Source organism: Pteronotus mesoamericanus, unplaced genomic scaffold (assembly GCF_021234165.1).
Source record: "Pteronotus mesoamericanus isolate MK-2021 breed Mesoamerican mustached bat unplaced genomic scaffold, CSHL_Meso_final contig_182, whole genome shotgun sequence".
Classification (NCBI taxonomy): domain Eukaryota; kingdom Metazoa; phylum Chordata; class Mammalia; order Chiroptera; family Mormoopidae; genus Pteronotus; species Pteronotus mesoamericanus.
This window is the reverse complement of record NW_026555078.1, coordinates 18,678,024-18,696,171: the sequence shown is the minus strand read 5'-3', so window position 1 is coordinate 18,696,171 and position 18,148 is coordinate 18,678,024. Positions and strand designations below refer to the sequence as shown.

Genomic DNA, 18,148 nt, shown 5'->3' with positions numbered 1-18,148 from the left:
CGCTTCCTCATTGCTCGTGAACTACATTTAAAGAACCTGCTCCAGAATAAGATTAGACTTGCAGATAACTCCCCACCACTGCCCTCCCCCCACCAAAAAAATCACCAAAGATGTTTCTTTCCTAAACAAATGGGATTCTAGTTTGGGTTTCAGAAAGCTCTTTATCTAGCCTGTAATAGATGCTGTATATTTCAGCATTTCTACTCTAGTAAAATTTGGAGCTGTGACCTCTATTTAGTATGGCTTTTTTGGGGTATGGGAAAAGGTGCTCTATCACCTAATGTGATGTCTTTAACTGTCTGTGTAAACAGTGAGTATTAAAAAACCAAGTCTACTGTTAAATAGATATTTATTTATAAGCATAGTGACAGATTATACATCAATGAAAGAGAATATGACTGGATTCACTGCTATCTGTGTTGTGGAGCAAGAGAAGGGTTCATCCTTGAAATGATCGCTTTTCCTTTCAAATGAAGAGGATATGGCCCTGGGAAACCTTATCTCTGAGTATTTAGCCTGCTAGAAACCTGGGCTGTCAGATCCAAATGGTCCCATTGCAATCCTTTTTTCCCGGGTGGTGCGTAGATCTTTGACAAGTGATGAGTGACCTTTGCTTCTTGTGTTTACGCCAAGGACTGGACTCTGTGACCAGGGATTTGGTGTGCGGGGCCTCAAAGGCTGAAGAGAAATATTAACACATGAGTGCATATGCAAAACATGTGATCCCCTGTGAATGGAAGACTCAAAAAGAAAGTCTCTTCATCCATGGTTTATCAGAATAGCTCTATGAACTTCTATAGTAAGAAAATAGAATCTATGTATTCAAGACCTGCCTCCTTTGACCCCAATCAGGAGCCTCATGGGGAGAACACTCCTGAACTGCCCACCCAAGAAGGCTTGAGCATCTGTCTGCATGGTGATCCTTGGGGTTAGCCTGTTTTCTATGTCTTTATTATTATGCAGAAGTAGCAGCAACTCTGGGACACTCTTGTATCTAAGACTAAAAAGGCTTATTCCTGGATTGAGTTGAGGAGATGGATTCACTTATGGTGAACAGCCCCTGGCGACTCAGCACTGCTCTACTTCAACCCCATAAACCAATGCAGTGATGGCCAGGGTTGAGCTTGTACCTGGGTGAAAGCTAGATTAAAGCATCCCCAGGAGCCCAAATGGTTCTGATATCGAAACAGGTTTCTATATTACTCCACAGAATAATAAGGATATCCTCATTCCCAAATGAATTCTCAGCTTAGGGCAAAAGTGCAAATGGAAGCCCATTTACCACATACTTAAATGTCATAAGTCAAGCTAACAAACTTAAGTAAAATACATTCTATCACTTACCTTGGCAAGGAGACCAGGTTTGCATTTGAAATTTTTAGATTCTTTGGTAAGGAACCAGAACATAGCAGTGCAGGAAAGCTGACCTGCAGTCCACCCGTCTCCTTCCATTCCCAGCTCCATTTCCCACTGTGAGAACCTCACATACACACATGGAAACTTCGGACTGCATGTTCAAGTTCTGTTCACATACTGCTCCAAACCACTGTTGGCCACCCCTTGAGTCTAAGGGTACACATGCTTGCAATGCTGGCCACCCTTGGGAAGGCACAAGTCCACTGAAACCCTACAAATGGGCAGAAAATTCCAGAGTCTTGGGTACCCAGTGTGTGCGGTCCATAAGGCAGAGCGTGGGCTCTAGTAGGGCATGCCCATTTGGTCCTGTAGACTCCTTGCTCTGTGGGTAGGCCTGTGGGCAGAGGTCGGAGCTGAGCCCTCCAAAGCTGAGCCCCCAGGGCAGGGGTCCTGCCTATTACGGTGTGTCGCTCCTACTAACTAGGTAGGTTACTCCTAGTTATCCTGGCATAGATTGTCTCGCAGGAAATCTACTCCTGCCCACAGTGCCCACTAAACTGGTGATGTGACATGAAGGGCCAGACCACAATTTGATAAGAATATGTCCTATGGTGCCTAACACTGAATGAAGGAAATGTAATGGACGAAAAACAAGGTTTGAAATGTATGGGGCTAGAAGTTAGTTTATGGAAAATTCTTCTAATCATCACATGTATAAAATTATAAAAGAATTCAGTTTTCACTTAATGCCTTGTCAAAAAAGACCTTTCCTGACAATGCAGCATAATAAATCGACCATATTTTTTTCTTTTTTTATAGGAATCAGGCAAAATGGAATATATCAGATTGTGTACTTAGGGAAGCAAGCCTATAGTGGTACTACAAACAGTGAGTTTGTCTTTGTGTATATATATCGTCCTTTTTTGTTAAATAAATAGGAAAAATTTTATTATGATGTCTAATGAATTTAATGGAATTATTTCTGCTTTTTATACTTGATTATTCTTTAATTAATCTCAAAAGTCTAATACCAGATTTTGATATATACTCACTCACACATTTGCAGAAAGAATACCATGCCTCTTATAGTAATTTTTTTAACAGTATAGAGGCCTTTTTTTTTTTTTTAACATGTATCATGCCATGAACTCACAGGGAATGGGTTCCAGCAGCCCAGGCTCCTTCCATAGGTTCTCACGAAGTGTAATTCTCTGGGTAGAGCAGGCTGGTGCTTCAGTTGAACCCAGGTACCTTTCTCTTTGGCTTCCTTCTTTTACTGATCATTTTACTTCACATGTTTCAGTAAGTTATCTCAGATCATAGAATGCTTTATATGTTCAATATGTACATTAATTTCTTGGCAAGAGTGTTGCCCTTAACTTAGTTATTTATAGCAATGCCCACTGCATGCTGGGTGAGACTGTATACTCCTCCAGTTTCGCATGGCAACATTTGTGAGGCATTCCTTTCTGAACAGTGCACATTTCTTCGATGTTAACAATATCACCTTTCTGGTAGATTTGCACATATGTGCCCAAAGGAACAACTCTGTGTCTTCTAAAAGGCCTAGAGAATGTAGCAGGTGCCTCTCTTCCTTCCCTTTGTGTTAGACATTTTGGCAAATTACTGGAAGATGGCAGTTCCAGTCAGGAGGCTAATATTTCTTATTTCAAAAATAACGTAATTTCAGATACATATTTCATTATTTCTAGTTAAATATGAGGTCTGTCCAGAAGGTAGCCAGTCATGTAGTATGAAAAATAGAGACATTTATTGAAGAAGATACAAGAAACATTGTACCTGGGACAATGATGCCTCAGTCCCCTTCAAAGCAGGCACTTTGGGACCTCACACAGTTCTCCCAATCGCCATCAGCTGCTCCGTCATATTTTCCTGAACTTCATCAATGGTCTGATATCTCTTCCCCTTCACAGGTGACTTTAGTTTTGGGAAAGCCCAGAAGTCGCAGGGCGCCAAATCTGGGCTGTAGGCAGGTCTGTCATCAGGGTGATTTGATGTTTTGCCAAAAAACTCTGCACAAGATGTGATGCATGAGTGGGCACAGTGTTGTAATGAAGTTGCCAATCACCAGTTGCCCATAGCTGCAGCCTTCTGAATCACCAGAATAGTTTCTGTAGAGAAATGTTCAAGCTTAACACAAAACCTGATGCAGATTCGTTGTTCTTCTCATTCAGTTATTTTGAATGCAACAGCCATACAGTACACATGCCCACTCAAGGACATCTACTGCCCCCACTGACTAGTACAGTGAAGTTGTTATTGTTCATGCATGTGCATTCCAGTCCACTCTCCTTGGCTTCCAGGTTACATCGATGTCACGCAAACCGTTTTAATTGTATTAACAATAGCTGGACTTTTTGGGACAGACCTTGTAATAAGAACCAACTTATATTATTTATTATCTTGTTTTTCATTCCTTCAAATTTTTTTTATTTATTGATTTTAGAGAGAGAGAAAGGAAAAGAGAGAGACAGTGAGAAACAAAGAGAAACATCAATTTGTCATTCCACTTATTGATGCATTCATTGGGTAATTGTTGCATGTGCCCTGACCAGGGATCAAACCCACAATCTTGGTTTATTGGGATGATGTTCTAACCAACTGAAATACATGGACAGAGCTTCACTGCTTTTAAAAAATAGATAAATCCATTATAATGGATCATTTCATTTAATTTTGACTTTTAAGATGGTATTCCTCTATTTATCAATTATTTTTATTATACTCTTTGAATATTATACTTGAAATGAAAAAATCAAGTCATAATAAAAAGTAAGTTTGACCTACACATGAATGTTTATAGCAGCTTTATTCATAATCACCAGAAATTAGAAGCAACCAAATGTCCTTCAATAGGTGAATGGAAAAACAAACTGTGGTATATTTACACAATGGAATAGTGGTCAAAGATAAATGAGCTACTGAGTCACAAAAAGACATGGGTAAACCTCCTCAAACACATATTGATTGCTAAATGTGTTTAAGGAGGTTGAAAGGCTGAAAGGCTATATAATATATGATTTTAATTATATGACATTCTGGAAAATGCAAAACTATAGACATAGTAAAAAGATCAGTGATAATCTTAACATCAAGTTCCTTTTATTTTTTTTAAGAGAATTATATTGATTAAAAAAAAACAGAAGAGCGAAGCAATCAATGATAAGAGATCAGGAAAAATAAGATACGTTAGGGAAAGTGAAGTTTGTGGTTTAAAAAACCCCATATTTTTAATGGCACAAGTGATACATGTTCAATGTGAAAAATCCAGAATATAAAAATAAGCAAAAAAGAAGAAAATAAAGACCACCTGGAATCCCACCACCAAAGATAACCACTAAATACTGCAGTGTAAAGACTTCCAAACTCTTTTCAGTAGTATGAATGGATCTACGTATGAATGGATAGATAGATATACACATACACATTGACACGTGAAATATGTATCTCCCTCATGAAATCCTACTGTATTACTTATTTTGTCTGTTTTTCCCCACTCCTGATATATTAAGAACATTATTTGATGTCATTAAGTTTAAGTTATATTTCTGAAAATGGTTATTAATAGCTGTTTTTGTTGTAAGAACTAAATAGAGCTACAGGAAAAGTGATAAAATTAAAGATAAGTCAGGATCCAAAAGGTACCTCCCAGTCACAAGGGAAACCAGGAAACAGCCAGTAACAATATTCTTCGAGGAAATCACAAAATGTTGAAAAAAAGGATGAGGTCACAGAAAAGCCTGGGAAGGGGAGATATTTGTCCAGGATGTGGAAAAGGCAACTTCACAGCCTTCCTCTAGCTGAGCAGACTGTCCCTCAGCTTTGCAAGCAGACAAACACAGCTCATCAACATCACCCCCGACCTCCGGCCCCTCATTTCACTGCAGAATGTGTCCATCGTATATTGAAAACCAATCTCTTTGAACAGGCAATTAAAGTGCCTATTGACAAACTTGGCCTGCCTCCTTCTTCAGCACTTCCCCAGGGGATCTGACATCTGGGCCTTGCCAGCACACACACAGCCAATGTGTCAATTAGGAAGGGGGCTTCCCCTGGCTGTCCCTTCCTCTAGACACTGCAGCCCTAGACTTGGAAGGAGAATGTCAGACGGTTTCAGCCACTACTCTGGCTCCTGGCCAGGTAACTTTGTGCAGAGCCACACCTCACACAATGGCCTTGTCTGATATTGTCCCCAGTGACTCAACTTTCACTGGGCATATGTAAAAATACTCTAATTTCCCTATCCCATTCTGTCATCCTGCCCAATTCAAGAACTTCTCTGCCTCCCCCACTCCTAGTTCCTTTGAAGTAGGCCAGTGGCCTCCAGTCATTACATAGGTCATACAGGGCTTTGCTCCGTAAGAGCAAATTATTATTACCATTTTAAGTGTTTAGCTTCATATCAGACCTTGTGCAAAATGACTTAAATGCATTATTTTATCCTTACAACAACCCTATAAAGAAGTTCAATTATTATTTTCATTTTACGGATAGGATTCCTGAGCTTTGACAGAGTAACTTGAATGAGCTAATGCCACATATAATGAGTGAAAGGGACTCAATTCTGGTTGGTCTGCTTCCCAATAAACATTTCTTGTGCACCTTCTGTGTGAAAAGCAGTGTGCTAAAAACAAGAGCAAAAGGCATAAGGAAATCCTCTCCTTGAATGATTTCACAGTCTAGGAAGTTTAGAAAAGAATATGACAGGTATATAAATACACCAAAAGAGGCACAATGTGCTAAACTCATGTAAAAGGGTCAAAGTTCTCTTGTGATTAGAGAGATGGGAGTTACTTTGGGGAGGAAATGGAATGTGAAATGAACTTTAATTAGGGTTTGACAAAAGATGATTGTCAGACAGCATTTAGGGGAACAGTATGATGAAATGTACGGAGGAGAACATAAGCAAGGAACAGCAAATAGTCTAACTTGTAGAGGTAATGTCTAGCAGAGTTGTGGCTGAAGAAGCTGTTACACCACATGACTTTAGTACCTAACTGAACGGCTTAGATTGGTCGATAGGGAACATAGATGGGTTTTGAGTAGGGTGATGTTACATTTCGGGCCACAACTTGAGAAAATCAATGTTGTAGCTACTTTATAAATTGGCTAGGGAGAGATTAAAATTAGAGACTAGTTGGGAGGCTACTTATAACTGTGAACAAAAAGAGGCTACATAATAAACTTGACAAGTGGGCAGTAGGGCCGGGGGAGCACGTGGCAGACCTGTCCAAAAGCAACCACACAGGATGATCTGATTATAAGTTGCTAACTGGACATATCATGTCCCAGGCCTGTAGCTTTCTCAGCAAAGGTTAATCCACCTTAAGTGAGCTCAGTCCATAGTTCTTACGTATCTAGGATAACAAAACTTTGATATGTCGGAGTAATTCTCTTTTCCTACCCCTGGAAAGCAAAACTGCTGGCACCAGAGCAGGAGACCACAGAGCCCCTCATTGTTATCTTGTTCCCCAAATACTATCACTATGTGCTATAAATGTTAATTATTACCTATCCTGTACCCAGCAAGGTAAAAGAAGTGTTTCTCCATTTTGCTTTTTATCCAATCCTAGAGATTCCCCTGCTTTGGTTTCTTCTGCCTCCTTAGTTTACCACCAATGATATCATAATACCATCCTTAAGTCTCCTCCTTTAATTCTAATGTATAAAAATAAGCTACAAAACTGCCATTCTCCAGAGCATTTTCTCAATCCGTTGAGATCTTGCTTCCAGGCATGTCCCGAAAATTTGGCTCAAATAAACTCTTACAAGACTTTTCCTTAGGCTTGACGTTCTTAGGTGGACATAATAAACCCGAGTCTCTTAGCCTCAGCATTATGGACATTTTGGTTCCAATAATTATCTGTTGTGGGGAGGCGTTGTCTTTTGCATTGTGGCTGTTTAGTAGCATCTCTGGCATCTATCTGGTAGATCGGTGATTTTTGAAGCGGTGTGCCACACTATTTAGTCAGGGGCACTGACCTCTTTTCCCTTAGATTGTCAAATAAAAAAATGACAACAGCCAACACAATAGCTGTCTGGTGTGAATAAATAAAAATCATACCTTTTTTATCCAGATTGGCAAAAAAATATATTTTTTGGTGTACTGCAGAATTTTAGTGATTAGTTTATGTGTGCTGTGAGATGAAAAAGGTTGAAAATTGCTGTGCTAGATGTTGTAACATCTCCCCTCCCCTACCCCACAAGCAAAGTGTTCCCTCTAGAGGCAAAATCACCCTCAGTTGAGGACTTCTGTAACAGACCATGTGAGAAATAAAAAGAGTGGACATGGCACATGGATAGTGATAAAATCTAAAAGATCTGGCAAGTGTTTGAATAGGAATGTGACAGAGGATTGAAAGATCAAACAGAACCACAGAAAAGGCTCTGGAAGCCATGTACTCTAATCTACTCACGACTGCTTGCAACATGGTAAACTTTTTTGGAGGGAGTTGGGTAAAATCTACTAATAATCACAAATAATGAGCTTGCCCTTTGACTTGGCAATTCCACTCCTAGAAATTTATATTAAGTGATTCAAATGAAAACAAGTAATCCTTTATGTACAAAACAACAGTAGTTACATGGAGACAGTGGTGACTATGTTGTTCTTAACAATTGCACCCTCATGCCTACCACAGTGCCTGCTAAATGAGAGATGCACATTTAAGAGATCAATTTAAGGTTCAGAGGGGAGATTGAAGATTTTGGAGAGGGAAATTGTAGTTAATGAAACAAAATTCTAGAGGTGGTGAGAAGGGCAGATAACAAGAATGCAAGTAGAAAAGTTGGTAACTCCTTTTTCAGAGAGAAGACAGCGACTGTAAGAATTTGTGATGGAGAAAGTACAAAGAGAAGTTAGGCTGAGGAACTTACATAGGGCTTAATCAATAACGTCATCTGCAGAGTAAAGAGGACTTGGGGAACCCAAGGTCTGAGCAAAATCTTGAAGTTTGCCTGAGGACATTTCTTGAAAATAAGATTTATGCTCTCCCTGTGCAAAACTGCTGGGGAACATGCTGTTTAGAAATGAGGACATCCAGGGGCACACTGCAATATGCAGAGACTAGAAGGAATAAAAAGTCAAGTAGCCAACTTTCTTTCTCTGCAACTCCCCAGCAACTTGATTTTTGAAATTGCCTTCTAAATATGAAACCCTTGTTAATTTGGCAGAGACTCCGCAGCTCTAGTGTGAAGCCACGCATTTCAATTAAGGTACCCTTTTGCTAAGTGAAATAAGCCAGTCAGAAAGACGAGAACCATGTAATTTCACTTATATGTGGAATCTAATGAACAAAATGAACTAATAGAGACAGACTCACAGAGACAGAGAATAGACTGACAGCTGCCAGAAGCGGGGGGCTGGGTGAAAAAGGTGAAGGGATTAAGGAAAAACCAACAACAACAAAAAAGGCATGAATGTTGGTAACCTTAGGGTGATTATCAGAGGTAAAGGAGGGTAGGTGGGGAGAAGGTAAAGGGAGGATAAATGGTGACGGGAAGGAGACTTGACTTGGAGTGGTGAACACAATATAATATACAGATGATGTTTTATAGAATTGTAAAAGAAAGAAATTACGGTACCGTCTGCTTAAAGCGTGAGTGCAAGGCGCTGGGCGGAGGAATGGTGGGCGTGGCCAACCCCGGCGGTGGCTGGAGGCCCGCCCCTTCCCACAGTTCCCTGCAGCAGTGGAGGCCAGCCTGAGACTCCTGACTCTCCTGCTGCGGCTGGGCTCCGGGAGGGGTTCCACGATGGACGGGCTCCGGGCTAGTGCAGGTCTGCTGAGGCGTGGGCGGCTGAGACGCCGGCGCCAGCCACAGTCGCACAGCGGGTCGGTGCTGGTCCTGCCCGTGAGGCCCAGGAAGATCCGAAGGCAGCTGAGGAGAAGTGTTGCGTCCCGCATGGCCGCGCTGAGGGCCCAGACGCTGCCTAGCGAGGACTCAAGGGTGGAGTCGAGTGGGGACGATCCCCGGGACCCGCTGCCTGGTGGGCCGGCGGCCACCCCAGATGCAGCCTGGCGAGAGCCGTACAGCCACCACGGGCCTGCAGAGCTGCTGGAAGCCTCGCCCGCGGCCCGCTCCCAGCAAACTCCCGCACGTTTGGTGGAGGTACCCACAGCACAGACCCGCGTGGTGGAGACCTCGGCCTTGCTGTGCTCGGCCCAGCACTTGGCGTCTGCCCCACCGTCCGTGGCCCCAGCGACGCTGTCGGGCCCGCAGGTGGATAGCACGGGCGGGGCGTTATCCTGGGACTCTCCGTTGCAGCGCGTCTTGGCCGAGCTTAACCGCATCCCCAGCAGCCGGCGGCGGGCGGCTCGTCTCTTCGAGTGGCTCATCGCGCCCATGCCACCCGATCATTTCTACCGGCGCCTGTGGGAGCGGGAGGCGGTGTTGGTGCGGCGGCAGGACCACAGCTACTACCAGGGTCTTTTTTCTACCGCAGACCTAGACTCCATGCTGCGCAATGAGGAGGTGCAGTTCGGGCAGCACTTGGACGCGGCGCGCTACATCAACGGGCGGCGCGAAACCTTGAATCCCCCCGGCCGCGCCCTGCCCGCCGCTGCGTGGTCCCTGTACCAGGCCGGCTGTTCCCTGCGCCTTCTTTGTCCGCAGGCTTTTTCGACCACCGTGTGGCAGTTTTTGGCTGTGCTCCAGGAGCAGTTTGGAAGCATGGCGGGCTCCAATGTTTACCTCACCCCTCCCAACTCGCAGGGCTTTGCTCCCCACTACGACGACATCGAGGCGTTTGTGTTGCAGCTAGAAGGTAGAAAACTTTGGCGAGTCTACCGACCCCGGGTCCCGACTGAGGAACTGGCCCTGACATCCAGCCCCAACTTCAGCCAGGACGACCTTGGTGAGCCAGTGCTGCAGACTGTGCTGGAACCTGGAGATTTGCTCTATTTTCCTCGGGGTTTCATTCACCAAGCCGAATGCCAGGACGGAGTGCACTCTCTGCACCTCACCTTGTCCACGTACCAGCGCAATACCTGGGGTGACTTCCTGGAGGCCGTACTGCCTCTGGCAGTGCAGGCTGCAATGGAAGAAAATGTGGAGTTTCGTAGAGGGCTGCCCCGAGACTTCATGGATTACATGGGGGCCCAGCATTCGGATTCTAAAGATCCTCGAAGAACCGCTTTCATGGAGAAGGTGCGGGTCTTGGTTGCCCGCTTGGGACATTTTGCCCCTGTCGATGCTGTGGCTGACCAGCGAGCCAAAGACTTCATCCATGATTCTCTGCCCCCTGTGTTGACTGATAGGGAGAGGGCACTAAGTGTTTATGGGCTCCCAATTCGTTGGGAGGCTGGAGAACCAGTAAATGTGGGGGCCCAATTGACGACAGAAACAGAAGTGCACATGCTTCAGGATGGGATAGCTCGACTGGTGGGTGAGGGAGGCCATTTGTATCTCTATTATACAGTGGAAAACTCCCGTGTTTATCATCTGGAAGAGCCCAAGTGCTTGGAGATATTCCCCCAGCAAGCTGATGCCATGGAACTCTTGTTGCGCTCCTACCCAGAGTTTGTGAGAGTAGGGGACTTGCCCTGTGACAGTGTGGAGGACCAGCTTTCCTTGGCAACCATGTTATATGATAAGGGACTGCTGCTCACCAAGATGCCTCTTACCTGAACTAGTTTCTTGTTGACTGCTGGAAACAAGGCAGTAGGGATGATTCTCTCCTCCCACCACCACATTTTTTTGGGGGAAAAGCTCATGTTCTTACCTCAATAACCATCAGTTTGCTCACATTTACCTTTATGACTGATTCAATGTCAAAAAACTCAGATGGTCTTCTAGAAACCACCACCTCATCTAGGCACAAAAGTAAAAGCAGAAGTTGGAGGTGGAAAAAGGGAGCTATTTCTACAGAAGTAAACTTGATCCCTGATCATTTTGGAGTACCAACTTCATCACCCTCAGACTTCAGTGTACTGTGTAGCACTTGCTGTGTCATTCTGCTTGAGACATTATTAAGTTTTTATTTGGAAGTGTTTGCATCCTTAATTTGAGTTCGTTCATCAGTTTGAGGGGACAGTTGGGATCAGAATTATGTTTGTTATTGTGAGTTTGTGTGAATGTTAGAAAAGTTATTAAAGTGCCAAAGAATGTTTCCCTTTTCTGAGACTAGATTATTATGTGGCATGGTTTAAGGGAATGTGGGAGAGGGGAGAAGGAAGATAGGGAAAATCTGTAAGGGCTGAGGTAAAGGTAACTTGGGTAGTTGTTTGGGGCCAGTTCTATAAATTTGGAGGTAATTTTTTCATTTTAATCATGCTACTTGAACCCCAAACAACAGAATCCTAGTAAAAAAGTTACATTTTTAAGAGTATGTTATGTTTTTGCTCAGTGCTGCTTGCATCAATGACACTGTCTCCTAGTTGTACTATCATAGGCCTCAGTAAATCAGCTTGTAGCAAGCTGGCCATGAGGGAAGGCTGGTGTTCAAGTTACTTTCCACTCTCATTTTTTTCTGGCAGTTGGAAGAAACTTCCCCTATATCTGACAAGTGAATATTCTCATGGTTGGTGGAAAAGAGCCTGGTGTACCAGAGAGCGCACTGGACTTGGAACCAGAAGACCTGGGTTTGGGGTGGTGGCTGGTAGGCAGCTGGCTGAATGACCTGATGCTGTTGCTACGCATGGGCACACAGATTTTGTAAGTATATATTGGTACAGCTTGATGTCTGCACCTCATCGTTTAGATTGTATCTGGAACTTTTAAGATCCTATCAGCATAACTGATAGGTTCAGTTATATAAGGTTGAGGACTTTATAAAGTCTTTCTTTTAAAATTGCAAAACCACAGATGTACATAAAGTAAAAATGATAGTTCTCCCTCTAGCCGCACTTTGAGGAGGTAACCACTATTAGAGGTTAAGCCCACAAGGCTTTTTTGGTGTGCCTAACAGTCGTTTTTGTTTTGTTTTATTATTATTATTATTATTATTATTTTTTTTAACCTCACTTTCAAATCAGTTCAAATAGAGCTCCTTCATTCATTTTTTTTTTTTAAGGGATAAAATAAGCAAATAAGAGCTGGGGGTTGGGGCAGGCAAAAAACAAAAAACAACAACAAAAAAAAACAGAAGGACTGAGAAGATGCCCAAGAAGGAAAGGAGGTAGCTTTTTCTGACTCATCCTACAGGGCTCACAACTAAGTCCCAAAACATCAGATCCCAAAAAAACCTTGTTAAAGGCATAGGACTCACTCCTAGAAAACCTACCACGAAAAGTTTCTTGAAGAAAAGTATGGAGTTTCAGTGGTTTTTGCCCCTCTTTGGGTTGCAAGTAAATATGTTTTGCTTCCGCCTTCACTTTTTTTATGACCATCTCGATCTTGAATATTTTCTGCGTCAGCAAGTCCTTTTGGCTTAGTGTTTGAATCTAGATCAGAACAAATGGTGTTGAAAAAAACAACTGCATTAGGCTGCAGATCATCAAAAAGCACTAACAAAGTAATTTACTGCATCATGCTTATTAGTATTAGGTGGTACATAAATGCCTGAGAGTATTGTTCTCTTGTGATATTGATTGGACAGTTTTACACCTGGTAATGAGAAATTTTACTTAAGCTTTCTGGGCATGATGAAAAGATTCTAAGAAATGCTTGCATGGTGTGAATTTGGTTTTGTGAATTATATATGAAGAAAGAATCTTTTTTACATTTTTAAAAACCCCTTTCCCTCTATTCCCTCCATCTCCTCTGACAGCTTTGAAAAATAAGAACCACCGGTTCAGTTAAGAGTGTTCATCCTTTTGATGACAGACCCAGATTTGGAATTAAGGAAAGTTTAGTAGGAAAAAGAAAACCTAGGAGGCCAGCTTCAGTCCCTCATTCCTTCATTATGCCTATCTGCAAAAAAGACGAACTTTGGTGTAGGAGATGGTGAAGAGAAAATGGGAAAGGAAGGAAACTATTTTAGAAACAACTACAAACCTTAATTTTGAGGGATACTGATAGAACTAATAGGATTTTTGTTTTGTCTTTTTACTAATAGGATTTTATAATCTTATCTGTACAGATGTTTTGTGTCTTCAAATGGCATGTGTCTGTGTCTAGGACTGTAGAAAGTATTTCTGTGATGGGGAAAAGGGTATGTACACATGCTTAGAGGGCAAAAAGGGTCTGAAGCACTCTTGAGAGCCCTGAATTTTCTATTGAAAATACAGCTTGCACTTATCTACCCTGTTTTTGATCTCCTGAAGCAGTTCTTTGTTCCCCTCATTTTCTAAGTTGAGTATCTTCATTGCCTGGTGAATTTCCCTGAAAGATAAGAAGGACTTCTTAGATTGTTTCTATCCTTAAATAAAAGCATGGGGGTAGAAAATATAGGACTTGGAATTAGACAAAAAGCCTAAATTCCAGTCCTAACTATGAGGTTTTACTGAGCCTTATCTGCAAATGATATGATGCTTAACTTATGAGCATCATTGAGATTATACATTTGTGGGTATTAATAGTCACCATTTATTGAACGTCTTATTAGGTACCAAGCATGTCATCTCATTAATCATCACCACAAACCCATATGATCGACTATCGTCTGAATTTGATACATGAAAAAAATTGGCTTGGACAGTTTAGGTAACTTACTCAGGCTCATGTAGCTAGTGCAGTCCTGAGCTGGGATTCAAACACTAGACTTTTTTTTACCTTAAAGCCTGTTGTCATGGTGGGCACCTGATACATGTTAGTTGAAGAAATGAATAACTTAAAACCATTTGGGCTAGAGTATAGGTGCATGATCTAGATGGGCTTGACTTTCAATCTTATCTTTTTCGGTTACCCATTTGGGTAAGTAGGTGAATGACACAGGTGAATCCGTGCTTTTATAGCCATTAGGCAGCCTGGATAGGCAGGGATATGTTGTCTTAACAAGGATGAGAAAGTTGGGGTGGTGGACGGAACCAGAGATTTAGGGCTTACTTTAGAACAGCATCATGATTTTCTAGGAGCAGCACGTCTAGGAAGGTGTCCCTGACCCGGTCCCCTTGAAGTTTGAGGGCTAGGATGCTACGGCAAGCTTCTAGTCGAACACCTGGTGATGCTTCATAGTGTACAGCCCAGAGCAGGAGGTCTGTTAGCTGGGGACTCACTTGGCCAATCTGTCCCAAAGCTGCAGAGATTAGAGGGCAGCATGTTCCAACTGTCACTCACTTAAGACTAACCTAGCTATAACCTAACATCCAGAAGTGGTCTAAATAAATAATGTGTAGGCAGCCACCTGCTATATTAATTATTACAAATACTAAACTAAAGTTTTTTTTTGTTTGCATCTTTCCTTTTGGATGATAATCACCATTAGAATTTCAGAGATAAGTTTGAGTACGACATTATCTCCAAGGGACTCCTAGAAGTGGTGTGCCATACCATCCCTGCCCATTAGGAAATGAGAATATACTAATTTCCCTATCCATATCATTAGGATATGAGAATATATGAATTTCCCTATCATAAATAGGTAAATGTGGGGATGAGTTATGGGACAGTTAACTCAGAAGACTAGACTAGTCAAGCAGAGTGACAGGGAAAGGAGGCACAGTTACTTTCACAGGTTTACCTAGGGCTGATTCTGCTAGGGACCTGCCAAACAGTGTCAAAGAGAAGCAATGCAAAGATGCTTAAAAAGAAACCAGGCGATTTTAAGGGGAGGGTTTTGGTTCTGTAGCAGTCTTGAATGTGGTCTGACTTTTAAAGAGTCCTATAGTTAAGACCTTCAGAGAAAGCAAGTGTGTCCAACAGTGGGATACCTATGTGGAACTTATCACTAACTCAGTTGTCAGGGAACATCAGCCCTTTGCCTTAACATGTTTGACGTTGACCTAGGCTCGGGATCCTTAACTAAAAATTAAAAAGCAGAAAATAATTTTTAATTTCTCAGGCAAGGAACTTCTGAGCCAGTGTGATCACCCCCTCCCCTACACTTGACCCCCTTTCTAGAGGAATTCTAGGTATCATCTGTACAGTACTAGCATATAGGAAGGTGTTTGAAATTGAGGAGCAGGGCCACTCTTTCTGTCATACCTCGAATGGCAAAGGCCTTGATTTTCCAGTAAGGATCTTTCTGTATCAAATTCAGAAGACATTTAATGACCTGGGATGGATAAAAGACAATGTTGAGTGGAGAAGACCAGAGCAAGAATGACCAGGGACACGGACCTGTCTTATTTCTAAAATGTACTATAACTGAAAAATGACATATCAATTCAAGTGACAAATGAGCTAGAGCCTGAAGTACTAACCTGCACACATAATATATTAGCTAAATTGTCTCATTTCTTTAAGTTGATTTTCTCAGCTGACAGATTCATATGGCCATTCAGACCTCTTTTGAAAGCCTCCATCAGGTTTTCTCCTAATAACATGGCATTACAACTTCATTCACAGGAGATAATCCTAAAGCCCATAATTGAGGTGAGAATAGGATTCAGGGATGTGCCCTAGAGTGAAGTCTGGCCTGGCTGGGAGCTAAGTGTGGTCCTAACTGATTGATGTGGGCTATATACTCCTTCACCTTCCTGGTTCTGATTGCTCATTCTGTGTCTCCACAGAATGGTGAGTGTACTATGCATATCAAGGGAAGCTCAGGGTAATGCCTTCTTCTGGTTGATCAGGTAAGATGGGATCGTGTTTCCTTGACTCACCATTGTATTACGGATCTGCAGAGCACCTGCTGCTAAACAGGCTGCCCGCCGAACTGCCATGAAGTCATCAGAGAAGCAGTTTAGGAAACTTGGGAGAAGCTTGGCAGTCATGAACTTGAGCCCGCTGATCAGGAACAGGGCTTCCACACGCTCTTGGGAATTTCCTTGACACAGCTTGACTCTGTAAAGCAGACGTGCTTTTATTTCCCCTCCTTAAACATTTGGTGCTCCCTCCCCTACAATGCCCTCAGGATAAAATCCAACCTTTGTAGGCTGTCCATTATTCATTCCCTCCCTTTCCTGTCAGCCTTAACCTCATTAGTTTAAGTTCACTGGGGAGATATTCAATTGTCTTATTTACTTGAATCCTTATTGGCTAGCATGGGCTAGGGACTAAGCTATGTTCAATGACTAAAGACTAAATGAAAGAAACTTTGAAACATGCACCTCTTGCTTACTACAGTTCTATTCACTGCCTTCATGTGTGCCATGCTCATTTCTGCATTTGGCTCTCATCCTGAAATGTCATTCTTTTTCCTCTCTGCCTATGTAGTCTCATCTACCCTCCATGAAACTTGACCTTACTAGGCATTTGTGTATCTTGCCTGTATAAACAGAAACATATCATGCTTTTGAACTTTTGCAATCATCCAAAACAGTGCCTAACACCTAGTGGACATTCAATTAATGATTCTTTCCTTAGCTACATTGTTAGTGTCTATAAGGGACTGTTAACTTTTTGTTTTATTTTTTTTTAATAATCCTGCATTGGATCTCAGTACAGTGCTGAGCATACGGAGCAGCTCCTCAAAGGCTGGCTGGATCCCAGGGCCCCTGAACACTTAAGAACAGAAAAGTTTCTCTCTTCATGTTAACTAGGTTTACCTGATTGTGTCATGCACCTCTTTCCCAAGACTCATTTGCCCCAGAGCTTTGGCAGCTGCTTGTCTTACTTCCTTATTCCAGTCATTCCACATCAGCTGGATCAACTTATGTTTTATATCCTATAAATAGGTGTAATAATTAGCCACCATTTATTGAGCATCAATTTCATACATGGCACCGTGCTGAGAACTTTTCTCCTTCACTTAATCCTCTCAAACAAACCAATGAGGCAGATATTACCATTTACAGATGACAAAATGTAGGCATATATTTACTTGCCCAAGGTTAACTAGTTGAGTGCTAAAGCCAGGGCTCAGATCTTGGTCAGTTTTCCAAGCTCATGATGTAATCAATACTTGAGAGACTTAGGATTTGAAGGTGACATATTAATAGGGTGACCAACTAATCCCAGTTTGCCTGGTACTTTCCCGGGTTAAGGACTAAAACTCCTGTGCCATGGACAAACCAGGACAGTTGGCCACCTATATACTGATACTTCTCTCAGAGGGGAAGGGACAAAGATTATTGCAGTTGTAGTTGATTTTGTGAATGTGTCCAAGCTATTCTTCCTGTTAGAAACATCCTTTTTCACCTCTACCTGGTACCTGATGTTTCCTACTCTGATTTTATGATTCAGCAAAAAGCATCTCTTCGGTGAACTCTCCTTTGTCCTTTGTAAGGAAAACCCCATAATACCTTAAAATTGCTTCTGTTGTAGTTATTTATAACCAAGCGAAGGTATTATCTTTGCATCCCCAATGATACAATGGTGCCTGGCATGTAGGATGTGGTCAGAAACTGCTTGCTTACTGAAGGGGAGAACTGATGGACATAATGCCTTTCTTAATTCCAGCAGCCTGGCATAAAGATTCTCATCTTTTACCCTGTCCCCTGCTTGCTCTGCATGTCTTTTTACTTTTAATTGGCAATCCTGAGTGACAGCTGCTAAGGGGCTGAGTGTGCAAATGAATCAGATGTTAAAATGATAAGATACAGATTCTGAAGACTTCCAGTCAAGATGAAAGTGCAGGAAGACACACTTTGCCTCCTCGTGCAACCTCAGAGAGAATTACAACTATATCTCAAAACACACAATGACCAGAGGAGTCAGAAAATCGAGCTGTATGGAAGTCCAACAACCAAAGATTTAAAGAAGCCACATTCATCTAGACAGGTAGGAGAGGTGGAGTTGCAGAGACGTGGAGATGGTCAGAGAGGCTCAGAGATGTGTGGTGTGGTATGGT

The 18,148-nt window shown here is 42.3% G+C and overlaps 2 protein-coding genes across 4 annotated transcripts in view; one reads left to right on the top strand and one right to left on the bottom strand.

The window, feature by feature from the left end:
- Positions 1 to 519: 519 nt before the first annotated feature.
- Positions 520 to 18,148, bottom strand: part of HEATR4 (HEAT repeat containing 4) — a 34,759-nt gene continuing 17,130 nt past the window's right edge. Inside the window, exons 9-16 of the mRNA XM_054567607.1 lie at positions 16,905 to 17,023; positions 16,020 to 16,200; positions 15,400 to 15,469; positions 14,302 to 14,491; positions 13,560 to 13,638; positions 12,599 to 12,758; positions 11,129 to 11,187; positions 520 to 678 (exon numbers count right to left, since the gene is read on the bottom strand). Of these exons, the coding sequence (XP_054423582.1) occupies positions 520 to 678; positions 11,129 to 11,187; positions 12,599 to 12,758; positions 13,560 to 13,638; positions 14,302 to 14,491; positions 15,400 to 15,469; positions 16,020 to 16,200; positions 16,905 to 17,023 (1,017 nt within the window). The remainder of the gene's footprint in view (positions 679 to 11,128; positions 11,188 to 12,598; positions 12,759 to 13,559; positions 13,639 to 14,301; positions 14,492 to 15,399; positions 15,470 to 16,019; positions 16,201 to 16,904; positions 17,024 to 18,148) is intronic.
- On the top strand, positions 9,069 to 11,904 carry RIOX1 (ribosomal oxygenase 1). Of its 3 annotated transcripts, none has more exons than XM_054567304.1 (2): positions 9,069 to 11,303; positions 11,853 to 11,904. In XM_054567304.1, the coding sequence occupies exon 1, from the start codon at positions 9,130 to 9,132 to the stop codon at positions 11,002 to 11,004; it is 1,875 nt and encodes a 624-aa protein (XP_054423279.1). In that variant the 5' UTR covers positions 9,069 to 9,129; the 3' UTR covers positions 11,005 to 11,303; positions 11,853 to 11,904. The 3 variants fall into 3 exon arrangements, with proteins under 3 accessions (XP_054423279.1, XP_054423278.1, XP_054423280.1); XM_054567303.1 differs by having other exon boundaries at positions 9,069 to 11,436; positions 11,853 to 11,902; XM_054567305.1 differs by having other exon boundaries at positions 9,069 to 11,246; positions 11,853 to 11,899.

Bases quoted from the DNA above. Each gene is read 5' to 3' on its own strand.
- RIOX1 (XM_054567304.1), top strand. From the start codon at position 9,130: ATGGACGGGCTCCGGGCTAGTGCAGGTCTGCTGAGGCGTGGGCGGCTG.